Source organism: Scyliorhinus torazame, chromosome 9 (genome assembly GCF_047496885.1).
Source record: "Scyliorhinus torazame isolate Kashiwa2021f chromosome 9, sScyTor2.1, whole genome shotgun sequence".
Classification (NCBI taxonomy): Eukaryota; Metazoa; Chordata; class Chondrichthyes; order Carcharhiniformes; family Scyliorhinidae; genus Scyliorhinus; species Scyliorhinus torazame.
The window spans coordinates 98709030-98723691 of record NC_092715.1 but is presented as its reverse complement, the minus strand read 5'-3'; the positions used below and the strand labels follow the sequence as shown (position 1 = coordinate 98723691).

The 14662-nt window shown below is 46.3% G+C and overlaps 1 protein-coding gene across 5 annotated transcripts in view; it reads left to right on the top strand.

The window, feature by feature from the left end:
- The window catches only part of mctp1a (multiple C2 domains, transmembrane 1a), a 1185582-nt gene that overhangs the window by 520974 nt on the left and 649946 nt on the right, over positions 1-14662 (top strand). For all 5 annotated transcript variants that reach the window (XM_072516301.1, XM_072516303.1, XM_072516302.1 and 2 more), the window contains one exon: positions 8583-8662. In XM_072516301.1, coding sequence (XP_072372402.1) covers positions 8583-8662 — 80 coding nt within the window. The remainder of the gene's footprint in view (positions 1-8582; positions 8663-14662) is intronic.

The window sequence follows — 14662 nt, the reverse complement described above, 5'->3', positions numbered from 1 at the left end:
AATGCAGAATGAGGCTATACAGCCCATCATGTCTGTGAAATAACTATTCAATTAGTCCCATTTTCCTGCCCTTACTCCAAAACTTTGATTTTTTTTCCCCCTTTAAATATTTATCCAATTTCCTTTTGAAAATTATTATTGGATTTGGTCCCACATACTCTTTCAGGCAGCGCATTCCAGATTGTAACAACTCGCTGTGTAAAAACATATGTTTGCATGTTACCTTTGGCTCCTTTGCTAATTACTTTCAATTGGTGTCGACTTCTCAGTGGGCCTTTTGCCACTGGAAACAACTTCTTCAGCATGGTCATTGAGTGTGATTACAATTCATGGTAGCCCGCACCTCTTCACAGAACTGAAAACGTATGAAGAACATTGAGATCTTCAACTGTAAATCAGTTAACCCTTTGTCAAGCAGCATCTTTTATAAAATCAATGAGAGACCAAACACACTGGTATTGGCTGAAGACAGTGATAGACAGAGGGCAAGCCAATCACCAATTAGCTGTTGTTTTAATTAAGGTGTCATAAACCATAGAATCCAGTTTGATTTAAATCTCTGACTGTTGGACATCAGGAGAATTCCAAATCAGTTACACCCTCTGCTATGGCTGGTGAGTAATTATCAGCTTTGGGCCTGATGATTTTGTACTTTATTAAGAGCCTGCGGGGCACCAACTCTATATGGCATACTTTGAAATTAATTACAGATGGGAAACTTTCTATATAAAGAGCTACTTATCAGAAACCCGTAAAACATTAATTAATTAGGGATCCTGCCAGCACTGTCCGCCTTACCAGAAGGGATTTCTGAGACAGTCATTGCCATTTCTTAGTAATGAGCCACTGGATGCTGGAGGTACACCATTATATTGTCGATCAGCTAATGTGAGGCCCATATCTCAAATGTAGCACAAAGCAACAACCCGAAACCAAGGACGCATTTGTTTTGGGTGGAGAGGTTTCAGGAAAGAATTTGAGAGACTAAGGCCGATATTGCCGATTATGAGGCAGCGGAGGTGGGAGTTGTGGTGCCTCGGGGGTGGGGGTTGTGGTGCGGTAGAGTTGGGGGTTGTGGTGCCATGGAGATGGGGGATGTCCGAGAGACTAGTGTAAAAGGGAATGCAGAGTTCTTGAAGAGTTGTAGGGCTAGAGAAAATTGTAGAGCTAGGAAATGGTGAATTGATGAAGGGAATGTTAAATCAAGTTGTCGGTGGACTGGGAACCAATAAAGACCAAAGAGGCAATGGGTGAACAGCATTTGGTGTGAACTAGGATAGGGTCAGCAGAGCTTTGGATGAGCTCAAGTTTATGCAGGGTGGAAGATGAAAGGCAAGCCAGGGGAGGACTGATATAGTTGATTCTTGAGGTGACAAAAGTATGGATGAGGTTTACATATGGTGGATGAGTAAAGCTTGAACATATTACTTTTGTTTTCAGAGAACAGGTCCCGGGGTATGAACGATAAATATCTCATTTATAGCAAGTGTAATTGAGCCATGTTATGACCTCCATAATTATCATAAATTAATTGTTAGTGTTGCTGTTAGATCATTCAAAATTGTTCAAGAAGTGGTGCCCAAATGCAGAATCACATCTAATAGTAAACATTTTGTTTTGGTTATACAAGCTTGGGCTGGTTGTGTATGATTAGTACTCTGCCTATTCTGAACAATCAGAGTTTTGACAGAGTCATCGGACTCGAAACGTCAGCTCTTTTCTCTCCATACAGATGCTGCCAGACTTGCTGAGATTTTCCAGCATTTTCTCTTTTGTTTCAGATTCCAGCATCCGCAGTAATTTGCTTTTAACCAGAGGAATATGCTGTTTGATTTAAACAGTCAATCACTGGGGCATATGGGCTACACACCTAGATTTGCACCAGCACTAAAATTTATACATGGCATTGCTCTGTTCAATGGTTGTCAAAACACCTCAAGTCTTGTGCCTCTCTTGAATTATTCTGGAGTTTGGGGAGTCTAGTTCCCTTATACTTTCTCCATTGGACTCAGCCAATAAGAGTCAACTTACAAAGCAATCTGGATGCTTTTCTCCACTGTAGATTGTTCACGTTTCCAATTTCTGCATTATTCTGATGAGTGCAAAACAAAAAGCTTTGGGCGCGATTCTCCAGCCGTGTTGTGCTCAAATGAGAGCACAATGTGGCCAGAGAGTATCAGGAAAGCCCTCCAGTGAGCCTCCCAACAGCCTCCACACCTCACAAGATTCACCAGAGTCCTGCGAGACGTCGGAGTCGGAACCCAACGCCAAATGGATGGGACTAAATGACGCTCGTGGAAGTACATCGTAAACCTACTTACAATCTACTCACTCGGGATCCACCAGCCTCCATCGACTCACCGGACTCCCAGGGAGACTGCAGCTGGGCGCTGATTGGCGCTGGTCCGCACAGACGTGGACAAGTCAGAACGGCATCCGGGAGGTCTCCCGGAGTAGCAGAAACCCCTGGGTGGTCAGGGTAAATGCACTGTGGCTTCCTGGCCCTCTCCCTGGAACGTGGGCACCCTGGCACTGCCAGGCTGGCATCTTGACACTGCCATCCTGGCACTGCTAAGGTGTCCAGATGGCATTGCCCAGCCAGAAGGAGCACTGCCTGGGTGCCAGAGTGGTAGTGCAAGGATGCCCGCGTGCCAGGGTGGCACTGCCCAGGGTTAGGGGGTGAGGGGGGTCATGCCCATGAAATTAGGGTGGAGGGGGCTTGAAGGGTGGGGGAGTGCAGGGCAAGGAAGTAGGGGCCTCCAGGAGGTTGGAGGGATGATGGTGGGATCCTAGAAGGAAGGGGGTGCTTAAAGGTGGCTTGGGGGGCCTGAAGATGGTGGACCCCCAGAGACCCCATAGTAGGATGTCGTCACTTGGGGTTGGGAGTAGTGTTCATGTGTATGGCGGGTGACATTCCCCATGGGTGTGGGGTGTGGGGGACCCACAAGCTCACTTAGAGATCAGGGCACTCTTTCAAAATGGCGGCCCAATCTCTTGACTTCAGCTCCCAGTACTAAAAAAAATTCTAAGTGAGGGCTAAACCGGTGAGAAACTCCCCAATGCCTAAAAAAGTGACTGTGTCACTGAATAGTGATGGGGAACTCGCCAACAGAGCTGGCGGGAAACTCCCTGAAAATCCCGCTCTTTGTCTTTAGAGCAGTATTCAAGTTCTGCACTACTTAGCAATGGTTCAAAATACTAAATACGGTGGCACAGTGGTTAGCACTGCTTCCTCACAGCTCTAGGTTCAATTCCGGCCTCCCCGTTTCTGCACTTTCTTCCCTTTTCTGCGTGGATTTCCTCCGGGTGCTCCGGTTTCCTCCCACAGTCCAAGGATGTGCAGGTTAAGTGTATTGGCCACGCTAAGTTGCCCCTCAGTGTCCAAAAATTTAAGGCGGGTTACTGGGTTACAGGATAGGGTGCACGCCTGGGCTTGTGTAGGGTGCTCTTTCAGGGGGCCGGTGCAATCTCTATGGGCCGAATGTCCTCTAGTCCTGTAAATTCTATGATTCTATGATTTACCTATACTGATTCGAAAATCGTTGGGTTTTCCCAATTTATATGCATTTTGATTTGTTCTTGGAGTATGTGGTATGCTCGGACGCAGTATCCCATTCCTAGTTTTTTCTGAGTATATCCATTTGAAAAGTAATCTGAATGAAAATAATGATTACTGTGAATTGATTACCGGACCTGCTTCTGCATCCTGCGCAGCGTTGAAGCTTCCAGAATGCCGATTCTACATACAAAATAGTTTGGAAAGCAGAACCACTCGAGAGCCTCGCAGGCTTCCCAATTGTCCAAAACATTTATACCCAGAATCTGCATTCCGGACTCTCTTCACCTGGAGCAGGAAAGAAATCCCAAATTTATGGAATTGTATTTGTTAGTTATGCTGTGACCTGGTTTGAGTTGATAACCTAAAATGATGCCTGGAAATGTCCTCATTCATATTTGGCTGATCTGTTTGAGTCTGATTTGTAGGCTGTGTCATGGTTCCTTCCTTCCTTCCTTCATGCTTCACTTCTGTCCACTTTGTGTTATATGCTTGTCACAGTGACAAATGTGAATGTGCTTCCTTTACATTGGTAAAATATTACACAAAATCTGAAAATATTTTTTCAAAAAGATAAGCACTGAGGGGTAGTGTTTGAGCTTTGGGATTGGAAATTGTACTGTTCTGAAGGGTGATTTTTATCCCGAATTGCTGTTCAAATTAATTTGACTCTGATCGCAAAACCTGCCCTGAACCAGCGCAGCATAAAAAAGTTAGTTTAAAAGAATATTCCTCGTGCTATTTAAGAGTGATATCAGGTTAAATTGTCCGTTAGTACAGCTGAAAACAGTTTTTAATCAGAAAAAAAGCATTCTGTATCAGCATTAATCCACCTGCTGTGAGTTACTGAACTTCAAACTAGTGGAAATGACTTTTAGAAAATATACAAAGCTATTTTCTAGTTATATTGGGGTACAGTGGTCAGTGCCTTTGTAAATTAAAAAACATTCAAAACCTTTCAAATCATAATTGTTTGTGTCTTTGCATCTAAAAGATCCAGCTTAATTTCTGGAGCCTGCACAAAGGCCTGCAGGTAAGTGGAAGTACCTGGAATCCTCACTGGAAGCAGTGAGGGTAAATGGACCACAGGCCAAGGTCAGTTTCATGGGAAGGGGCCTGCTTCATTTAAAGGGTGCAAAAGATTCCTTTTGCGTCGAGCAAGGGAACCGTGGTTTACCAAGGAAGTGGAATCTCTTGTTAAGAGGAAGAAGGAGGCCTATGTGAAGATGAGGTGTGAAGTTTCAGTTGGGGCGATGGATAGTTACAAGGTAGCGAGGAAGGATCTAAAGAGAGAGCTAAGACGAGCAAGGAGGGGACATGAGAAGTATTTGGCAGGAAGAATCAAGGAAAACCCAAAAGCTTTCTATAGGTATGTCAGGAATAAGCGAATGACTAGGGAAAGAGTAGGACCAGTCAAGGACAGGGATGGGAAATTGTGTGTGGAGACTGAAGAGATAGGCGAGATACTAAATGAATATTTTTCGTCAGTATTCACTCAGGAAAAAGATAATGTTGTGGAGGAGAATGCTGAGCCCCAGGCTAATAGAATAGATGGCATTGAGGTACGTAGGGAAGAGGTGTTGGCAATTCTGGACAGGCTGAAAATAGATAAGTCCCCGGGACCTGATGGGATTTATCCTAGGATTCTCTGGGAGGCCAGGGAAGAGATTGCTGGACCTTTGGCTTTGATTTTTATGTCATCATTGGCTACAGGAATAGTGCCAGAGGACTGGAGGACAGCAAATGTGGTCCCTTTGTTCAAGAAGGGGAGCAGAGACAACCCCGGCAACTATAGACCGGTGAGCCTCACGTCTGTAGTGGGTAAAGTCTTGGAGGGGATTATAAGAGACAAGATTTATAATCATCTAGATAGGAATAATATGATCAGGGATAGTCAGCATGGCTTTGTGAAGGGTAGGTCATGCCTCACAAACCTTATTGAGTTCTTTGAGAAGGTGACTGAACAGGTAGATGAGGGTAGAGCAGGTGATGTGGTGTATATGGATTTCAGCAAAGCGTTTGATAAGGTTCCCCACGGTAGGCTATTGCAGAAAATACGGAGGCTGGGGATTGAGGGTGATTCAGAGATGTGGATCAGAAATTGGCTAGCTGAAAGAAGACAGAGGGTGGTGGTTGATGGGAAATGTTCAGAATGGAGTACAGTCACAACTGGAAGCCAGAGGAGCCAGAGGAAATGGGCGAGGTACTAAATGAATACTTTGCATCAGTATTCACCAAAGAGAAGGAATTGGTAGATGTTGAGTCTGGAGAAGAGGGTGTAGATAGCCTGGCTCACATTGTGATCCAAAAAGACGAGGTGTTGGGTGTCTTAAAAAATATTAAGGTAGATAAGTCCCCAGGGCCTGATGGGATCTACCCCAGAATACTGAAGGAGGCTGGAGAGGAAATTGCTGAGGCCTTGACAGAAATCTTTGGATCCTCGCTTTCTTCAAGGGATGTCCCGGAGGACTGGAGAATAGCCAATGTTGTTCCTCTGTTTAAGAAGGGTAGCAAGGATAATCCCGGGAACTACAGGCCGGTGAGCCTTACTTCAGTGGTAGGGAAATTACTGGAGAGAATTCTTCGAGACAGGATCTACTCCCATTTGGAAGCAAATGGACGTATTAGTGAGAGGCAGCACGGTTTTGTGAAGGGGAGGTCGTGTCTCACTAACTTGATAGAGTTTTTCGAGGAGGTCACTAAGATGATTGATGCAGGTAGGGCAGTAGATGTTGTCTATATGGACTTCAGTAAGGCCTTTGACAAGGTCCCTCATGGTAGACTAGTACAAAAGGTGAAGTCACATGGGATCAGGGGTGAACTGGCAAGGTGGATACAGAACTGGCTAGGCCATAGAAGGCAGAGGGTAGCAATGGAGGGATGCTTTTCTAATTGGAGGGCTGTGACCAGTGGTGTTCCACAGGGATCAGTGCTGGGACCTTTGCTCTTTGTAGTATATATAAATGATTTGGAGGAAAATGTAACTGGTCTGATTAGTAAGTTTGCAGACGACACAAAGGTTGGTGGAATTGCGGATAGCGATGAGGACTGTCTGAGGATACAGCAGGATTTAGATTGTCTGGAGTCTTGGGCGGAGAGATGGCAGATGGAGTTTAATCCGGACAAATGTGAGGTAATGCATTTTGGAAGGGCCAATGCAAGTCAAAGAGATCTAGGAGTACAGGTCCACAGGTCATTGAAAGGGGCAACACAGGTGGAGAAGGTAGTCAAGAAGGCATACGGCATGCTTGCCTTCATTGGCCGGGGCATTGAGTATAAGAATTGGCAAGTCATGTTGCAGCTGTATAGAACCTTAGTTAGGCCACACTTGGAGTATAGTGTTCAATTCTGGTCGCCACACTACCAGAAGGATGTGGAGGCTTTAGAGAGGGTGCAGAAGAGATTTACCAGAATGTTGCCTGGTATGGAGGGCATAAGCTATGAGGAGCGATTGAATAAACTCGGTTTGTTCTCACTGGAACGAAGGAGGTTGAGGGGCGACCTGATAGAGGTATACAAAATTATGAGGGGCATAGACAGAGTGGATAGTCAGAGGCTTTTCCCCAGGGTAGAGGGGTCAATTACTAGGGGGCATAGGTTTAAGGTGAGAGGGGCAAGGTTTAGAGTAGATGTACGAGGCAAGTTTTTTACGCAGAGGGTAGTGGGTGCCTGGAACTCACTACCGGAGGAGGTAGTGGAAGCAGGGACGATAGGGACATTTAAGGGGCATCTTGACAAATATATGAATAGGATGGGAATAGAAGGATACGGACCCAGGAAGTGTAGAAGATTGTAGTTTAGTCGGGCAGCATGGTCGGCACGGGCTTGGAGGGCCGAAGGGCCTGTTCCTGTGCTGTACATTTCTTTGTTCTTTGTTGGAATACCACAACGATCTGTTCTGGGGCCGTTGCTGTTTGTCATTTTTATCAATGACCTAGAGGAAGGCGCAGAAGGGTGGGTGAGTAAATTTGCAGACGATACTAAAGTCGGTGGTGTTGTCGATAGTGTGGAAGGATGTAGCAGGTTATAGAGGGATATAGATAAGCTGCAGAGCTGGGCTGAGAGATGGCAAATGGAGTTTAATGTAGAGAAGTGTGAGGTGATTCACTTTGGAAGGAATAACAGGAATGCGGAATATTTGGCTATTGGTAAAGTTCTTGAAAGTGTGGATGAGCAGAGGGATCTAGGTGTCCATGTACATAGATCCCTGAAAGTTGCCACCCAGGTTGATAGGGTTGTGAAGAAGGCCTATGGAGTGTTGGCCTTTATTAGTAGAGGGATTGAGTTCCGGAGTCGGGAGGTCATGTTGCAGCTGTGCAGAACTCTGCTACGGCCGCATTTGGAGTATTGCGTACAGTTCTGGTCACCGCATTATAGGAAGGACGTGGAGGCTTTGGAGCGGGTGCAGAGGAGATTTACCAGGATGTTGCCTGGTATGGAGGGAAAATCTTATGAGGAAAGGCTGATGGACTTGAGGTTGTTTTCGTTGGAGAGAAGAAGGTTAAGAGGAGACTTAATAGAGGCATACAAAATGATCAGGGGGTTGGATAGGGTGGACAGTGAGAGCCTTCTCCCGCGGATGGAAATGGCTGGCACGAGGGGACATAACTTTAAACTGAGGGGTAATAGATATAGGACAGAGGTCAGAGGTAGGTTCTTTACGCAAAGAGTAGTGAGGCCGTGGAATGCCCTACCTGCTAGAGTAGTGAACTCGCCAACATTGAGGGCATTTAAAAGTTTATTGGATAAACATATGGATGATAATGGCATAGTGTAGGTTAGATGGCTTTTGTTTCGGTGCAACATCGTGGGCCGAAGGGCCTGTACTGCGCTGTATTGTTCTATGTTCTATTCCACAAACGTAATTATGCTAAAAGTTCTGCAATCTCTTGCTCCACTTATGCTGGTATGAGGAAAATTGCACTGCAAATAAAAATGTGATCAAGCAGACACTCGATGCCATGTCTTTTATTTTTCTTATAACTAATTTTTACATCAAATTTTAACTATAGGTTCTTCTTTCTAGGTCTTTGATTATGACTTTGCATTCCAAGATGACTTCATGGGTTCAGCTTATCTGGATCTAACTAAGTTGGAATTAAACAGGTAACAGGTTTTAAAGCTAATCATCATTTTACTTATGCTGTATCCTGCTAAATTGTTTAATGAGTATGGTGTATGAGGCAGAAAACTGAAATGAATATAATTCAATCAAGCAGGGCATTCATTATTTGCTGGGTTTCATTCAGTTGGTGTGCCAGCTGTTTAAGAGTCCAGGGAATGTGCTCCCTCCTCACCAATAGAAGATATTCCCCTGCAAATCAGAATAATCAGAATGGTTATAATCGGAAGGAAGCCCATTGTCTCTATACTCACTCTCTGCAAGAGTAAATCACCTCATGCCACTCCTTTGCCTTTTGCCCATAGACCTGCACATTTTTCCTCTTCAGATAACGATCCAGTTCTCTTTTGAAAGCCATGATTGAGTCTGCCTCCACCACATTCTCAGTGGTTCCAGAACATAACTGCTCCCTGTGCCAAAAAGATTTTCATCATGTCGCGTTTGATTTTTTGTAAATCACCTTAAATCAATGTCCTATGTTCTCGATAATTTCATCAATAGGAACAGTTTTTCTCAAGCTGCTCTGTCCAAACACCTCATGATTTTATATCCCTCTATAAAATCCCACCCCAACCTTCTGTAGGCAATCATTCACCTAAACCTTTTCTGCACCCTCTCTCATGCCTTCAAGTCTTTCCTAAAGTGTGGTTCCCAGAATTGGAAGCAAAACTTCAGTTGAGGTTGAACCAATGTTTCGTACAGGTTCATCATAACTTCCTTGCTTTTCATTGCTGCCTCACGGTGCTGAGGACCCGGGTTTGATCCCGGCCCCGGGTTACTATCCGTGTGGAGTTTGCACATTCTCCCCGTGTCTGCGTGAGTCTCACCACCACAACCCAAAGATGTGCAAGTTAGGTGGATTGGTTGCACTAAAATTGCCCCTTAATTGGCAAAAAATAATTGGCTACTCTAAATTTAAAAAAAAATAACTTTCTTGCTTTTGTACTATTTTATACCCCAATTTATAAAGCCCAGGATCCTGCATGCTTTCATAGCCACTCTCAGAGAATCACAGAATAATACAGTACAGAAAAGAAGAGGCCCTTCGGCCCATTGAGTCTGCAACGACGCATGATAGACACCTGACCTGCCTACCTAATCCCATTTGTCAGCACTTGGACCATAGACTCGAATGTTAAGACGTGCCAAGTGCTCATCCAGGCACATTTCAAAGGATGTGAGGCAACCCGCCTCTACCACCCTCCCAGGCAATGCATTCGGGTAGAAAGATTTGTCCTCAATTCTTTCAACTTGCCCTGATTTGTTCAAATGTAGTCCCATGTACCTCTGCTCCTGAACTCCCTTGAGAATAATTCCTTTATTTTATATTTCATTTTCCCATTTTTCCTGATTTCTCTGCATTAAATTCACCTATCACTTGTCCACCCAACCCGGCAAGCTGTCTATGTTTTTGAAGATTTAATAGCATCCCCCTCACAGTTCGCACTACTTTTCTGTCATTTCTATACTTTGAACTTGTGCACTGCACACCCAAGTCTAGGTCATTAATATCTATCAGGAAGAGCAGGATCCCTAACACTGACCCCTGGAGAACTCCATTTTAAACCTTTCTCCAGTTTTGAACAAGGGTGGAACATTTGCAATTCTCTAGTCACCTGGCAACCCCCCCCCCCCCCCCCCCCCCAACCCCCAACCCCCTGACTCCCCGTACCTAAGGAAGTTTGGAAAACTATGCCCAGTGTCTCCATAATTTACACCCTTACTTCCCTCAGTATCCTTGGTTGCATCTCACCTCACCCTGATGAATGATCAACTTTTAAGTACAGTCAACTAACCGAAAACCGCTTCCTGGTTAATTTCACAAAGTTTTTCAGCTACTTCCTTTTTCACCATGGGCAACATTTTCTACCTTGATAAAGATCCAAAGTACTTGTTTAATTCCTCCATTAAAAACTCCTGCCTCCATGTGTAAATCCCCTTTTAGGTCCCTAATTAGGGCAGAGAGAGCAGAGGATAAAGTGACCAGTTCACACAAAGGCAGCAACAAGTATGGGGGCAGTAGTGGCAATGCCTCTGGGTCTACAGCAGAAAGGGTGTTGGAGTTGGACCCCAACATGTTCCCTGATAATGACAGGAGACTGTCTGATAGGTCAACCAATGCACCAGCATCTCTGCGTTAATCCGCATCAATATTCTCCTGTATGGCAGCTTGTTGAGATCCTCACCAATAGCAGGACTGCTCTACGACCTTACCCTTCAGTGAGCTGACAAAAAAACTCTAGGCTCACTGCAGCTCACTTGTCCCTGCATGATTCAACATTTGCTGATTCCAACTCCAAGATATGTCATATATTCATACAGTACAGAAGAGGCTCTTTGACCCATCGAATCTGCACTGAAAAAAACTACACCAAATGTACATTAATCCCACTTTTCGGCATTTGATCCATAGCCTTGAATGTTATGACATTTCAAGTGCTCATCCATGTACGTTTTAAACGTTGTGAGGTTTCTTGTCTCTACAACCGTCCCAGGCAGTGCATTCCAGACTCCTACCACCCTCTTGGTGAAAGTTCTTTTCCCCAAATCCCCTCTAAACCCCCTGCCTCTCACCTTAAAATTATGTCCCCTCATTATTGATCCTTCAAGTAAAGAGAACAGCTGCTGCTTATCCCCCTCTTAATCTTATACACCTCAATCAGGTTCCCCTCAATCTTCTCTGCTCTAAAGGAAACAACCCGAGCCTATCCAGCCCCACTCATAGCTCAAATTCTCCATCCCAGGCAACATTCGCGTGAATCTCCTCTGCACCCTCTCCGATACAGTCATATCTTTTCTATTGCGAGGCAACCAGAACTGCACACAGTACTTCAGATGGGACAAACCAAAGTTTTGTATAGGTCAACATAACCTCCCTGCTCTTATAATCTTTGCCACAACTCATAAAGGCTAGTGTCCAATATGCCTTCTTAACTACCCTAATAACCTGTCCTGCCATCTTCAGGGATCTGTGGACACGCACCCCAACATCTCTCTGTTCCTCTGAACTTCTTAGTGCCCTACCATTCATGGAGTACCTCCTTTTCTTGTTACCCCTTCCAAAGTGTGCTACTTTGCACTTTTCATGGTTAAATTCCATCTGCCACTGATCTTCCCATCTGATCAGCCCATCTATATCTTCCTGCAACCTAAGACCTTCTTCCTCACTATTAACCACCCAGCCAATCTTCTTGTCATCTGCAAATTTACTTATCACTCCCCCACATTCACATCTACCTATATACATCACAAACAATAAGGGAGCTAGCACTGATCCTTGTAGTACACCACTGGACACTGGCCTCCAGTCACACAAACAGCCATCTACCACTACTCTCTGTCTCCTATCACTGAGCCAATTTTAGATTCAACTTTCCAAGTTACCTTGGATCCCAGGTACTTTTACTTTCTTTATCAGCCTGCCATGTGGCACCTTCTCAAAGTCTTTGCTGAAATCTTTATAAATAATATCAACTGCACTAACCTCATCTACACACCTGATCATCTCCTCGGAAAATTCAATCAAATTTGTCAGGCATGACCTTTCTCTGGCAAAGCCATGCTAACTAATCCTGATTAAATATTGTCCCTCCAAATGGAGATTAATTCTCTCCTTCAGAATTTTCTCCAGTAGCTTCCCTACCACTAATGTGAGAATGACTGGCCTGTAATTCCCTGGTTGATCCCCACCACCCTTCCTGAAAAGTGGAATCAAATTAGCTATCCTCCAATCCTCTGGCACCTTCACTGTGGCAAGAGAGGCATTAAAACTTTGGTCAGAGCCCGTGGGCTGGATTCCCCATTCCTGCGTCTAAGTGCTGACGCCAACAGAGGATCCGTTGCCTTTCACGACTAGAAAATCGGCGCCGCACCGATTCCGGTACCGGTGAGGGACTAGCAGCGGCACCGCGTGAAAACAGGAGAACACGTGAAAATCAGTGGGATAATTGCCGGCTTCGTGCTGGACATGCGCAGGGCTGACGGGCTGCAACCACGCGTACGCCTACACCCCCCACAGACGCACCGATCGCGCCGGAAAAGATGGCGGCAGTTGTGCTGGACTAAGTACCCGCCCACCTCGACCCCACAGCCCACCTCCTGGCCACCCCCCACCACTCCCCCAGCCCTGGAAGAAGCTTCTCAGCCTTGGCAGAGTATGGTGGTGCTGGACATTGTCCGCTCACCCTCTCTCTCTCTTCGCAGCCACCACGCCAGGCTCACGACCGCTGAGGCCACACGTGCCCTGCACCATCGGGAACCCTGCCCATCGGAGTCAGAGCATCGCGGGTGGGCCTGATAATTATATGTAAAATGGGGTTGCGACTGTGCGCGGCACGCATCTCCATGACACCGATTTTGAGGGGGCGGATCATCGTGACCCGGCATCAAACCGGCTCCTACCACGGTTTGGTAATCGGGGTCCATTCTCCGCCCAATTGCTGTCCCCGATTTCGGCGTCAGGCAACAGAGAATCCCACTCCCTGTAATTTCCTCCCTTGCCTCCCACAGCAGCCTGGGATACAACGGGCTGGATTCTCTCATTTGAAGACTGAGTGCTGACGCCGGCGTGGGAACAGTGGCATTTTACACCCCAAAAAACGGTGCAAAAGCTGCACCAACCCTCCGTCTGGTGGGCGGCTGGCAGGCAGGCAGCGTAATACCCCCGTCCGATACGGCTGGAGAATTGACGGGTACATGGCCGCGCATGCCGGTGGCCTGCAGTGGCCGTGCCATGCAACATGGCGCCAGCTGCGCACGGCCCCGGCCTGCCAAAAACTGCCCCCCCCCCTGTAATCAGCCTCACCACCCCGGAACACCCCTCACCAGTGCCCCAGCCCCCGCCGAAGCCCCCCTTGCCAGCGGAATGGCTCCTCCCCTCCCCCAGACTGTGGCGGCGCTGGACTCGGTTCGCAGCCACCAGACCGAGTTCACAACAAAAATGGACATGTGTTCCACGCTGTCGGGAACTCGGCCCATCGGGGGCGGAGCATCAGGGGAGGGCCTCAAGTGACATCCTGAGGTTGTCCCGATGGCGTACTCTTCGGGCAGCACCGCCCCTGCTTTCGGCGCAAACGGGGATTCGCCAGCCGATCGGCAAACGCAATTTCGGCTTTGGCCTCGGCGTCCTGAGAATCCCACCCAACTTAGCTGGACCTGGGGATTTGTCCAATTTTAAGCCCGCCAATACCTCCTCACTCTCTTTGCCAAACTGTTCAAGAACCTCATAATCCCTCTCCCCGAATTCTGTACCTACATCCTCTTCCTCCTGAGTGAAGGCAGATGTGAAGTATTCATTCAACACCCTACCAATATCCTGTGGCTCCATGCACAGATTGCTCCCTTGGTTCATAATAGGCCCTACTCTTTCGCTGGTTATCCTCTTCCCCTTAATATAATTATAGAATATCTTGGGATTCTCCCCAATCCTACCCACCAGTGCTGTTTCATGCCACCTCTTTGCTCTCCTAATTTCTTTCTTTCGCGCCCCCCCTCCACTTTCTATACACCCCTTGCCCCGTTTTTATTCCTAAGCTATATCCACAAAGCTTCATTTGACGACCCTTCCAAGATTTGGTCTCTACCTACTGCAGTGGGTACCTAGCTACTTACTGATTCCTTAATTAATAATGTTACACCACCTCTTTTATACCCTCCCCTGTTTCTCCTGAAGATCCTATACCCCGGAATGTTGAGTTGCCAGTCCTGCCCCTTCCACAATCATGTCTCCAAGATGCAACATGTAAATCCATGCCCTTAACTCATCAGTCTTGCCTATAATACGTCTAGCATTAAAGTAGAGGCCTTCCAGCCTCGCCTTACTCCCTTGGAACTCAACATGGCTGAACTTTCTATGTCTTGGTGCTGCTACAGTATGTTGTGACCCTATTGTACTTGTGTTTTGTGCCTCTCCCCCTGCCAAACTAGTTTAAATTACCCCCACTCCCAAAAAAGCTAAGGCAGCATTTAACCGAGTATGGCATCAA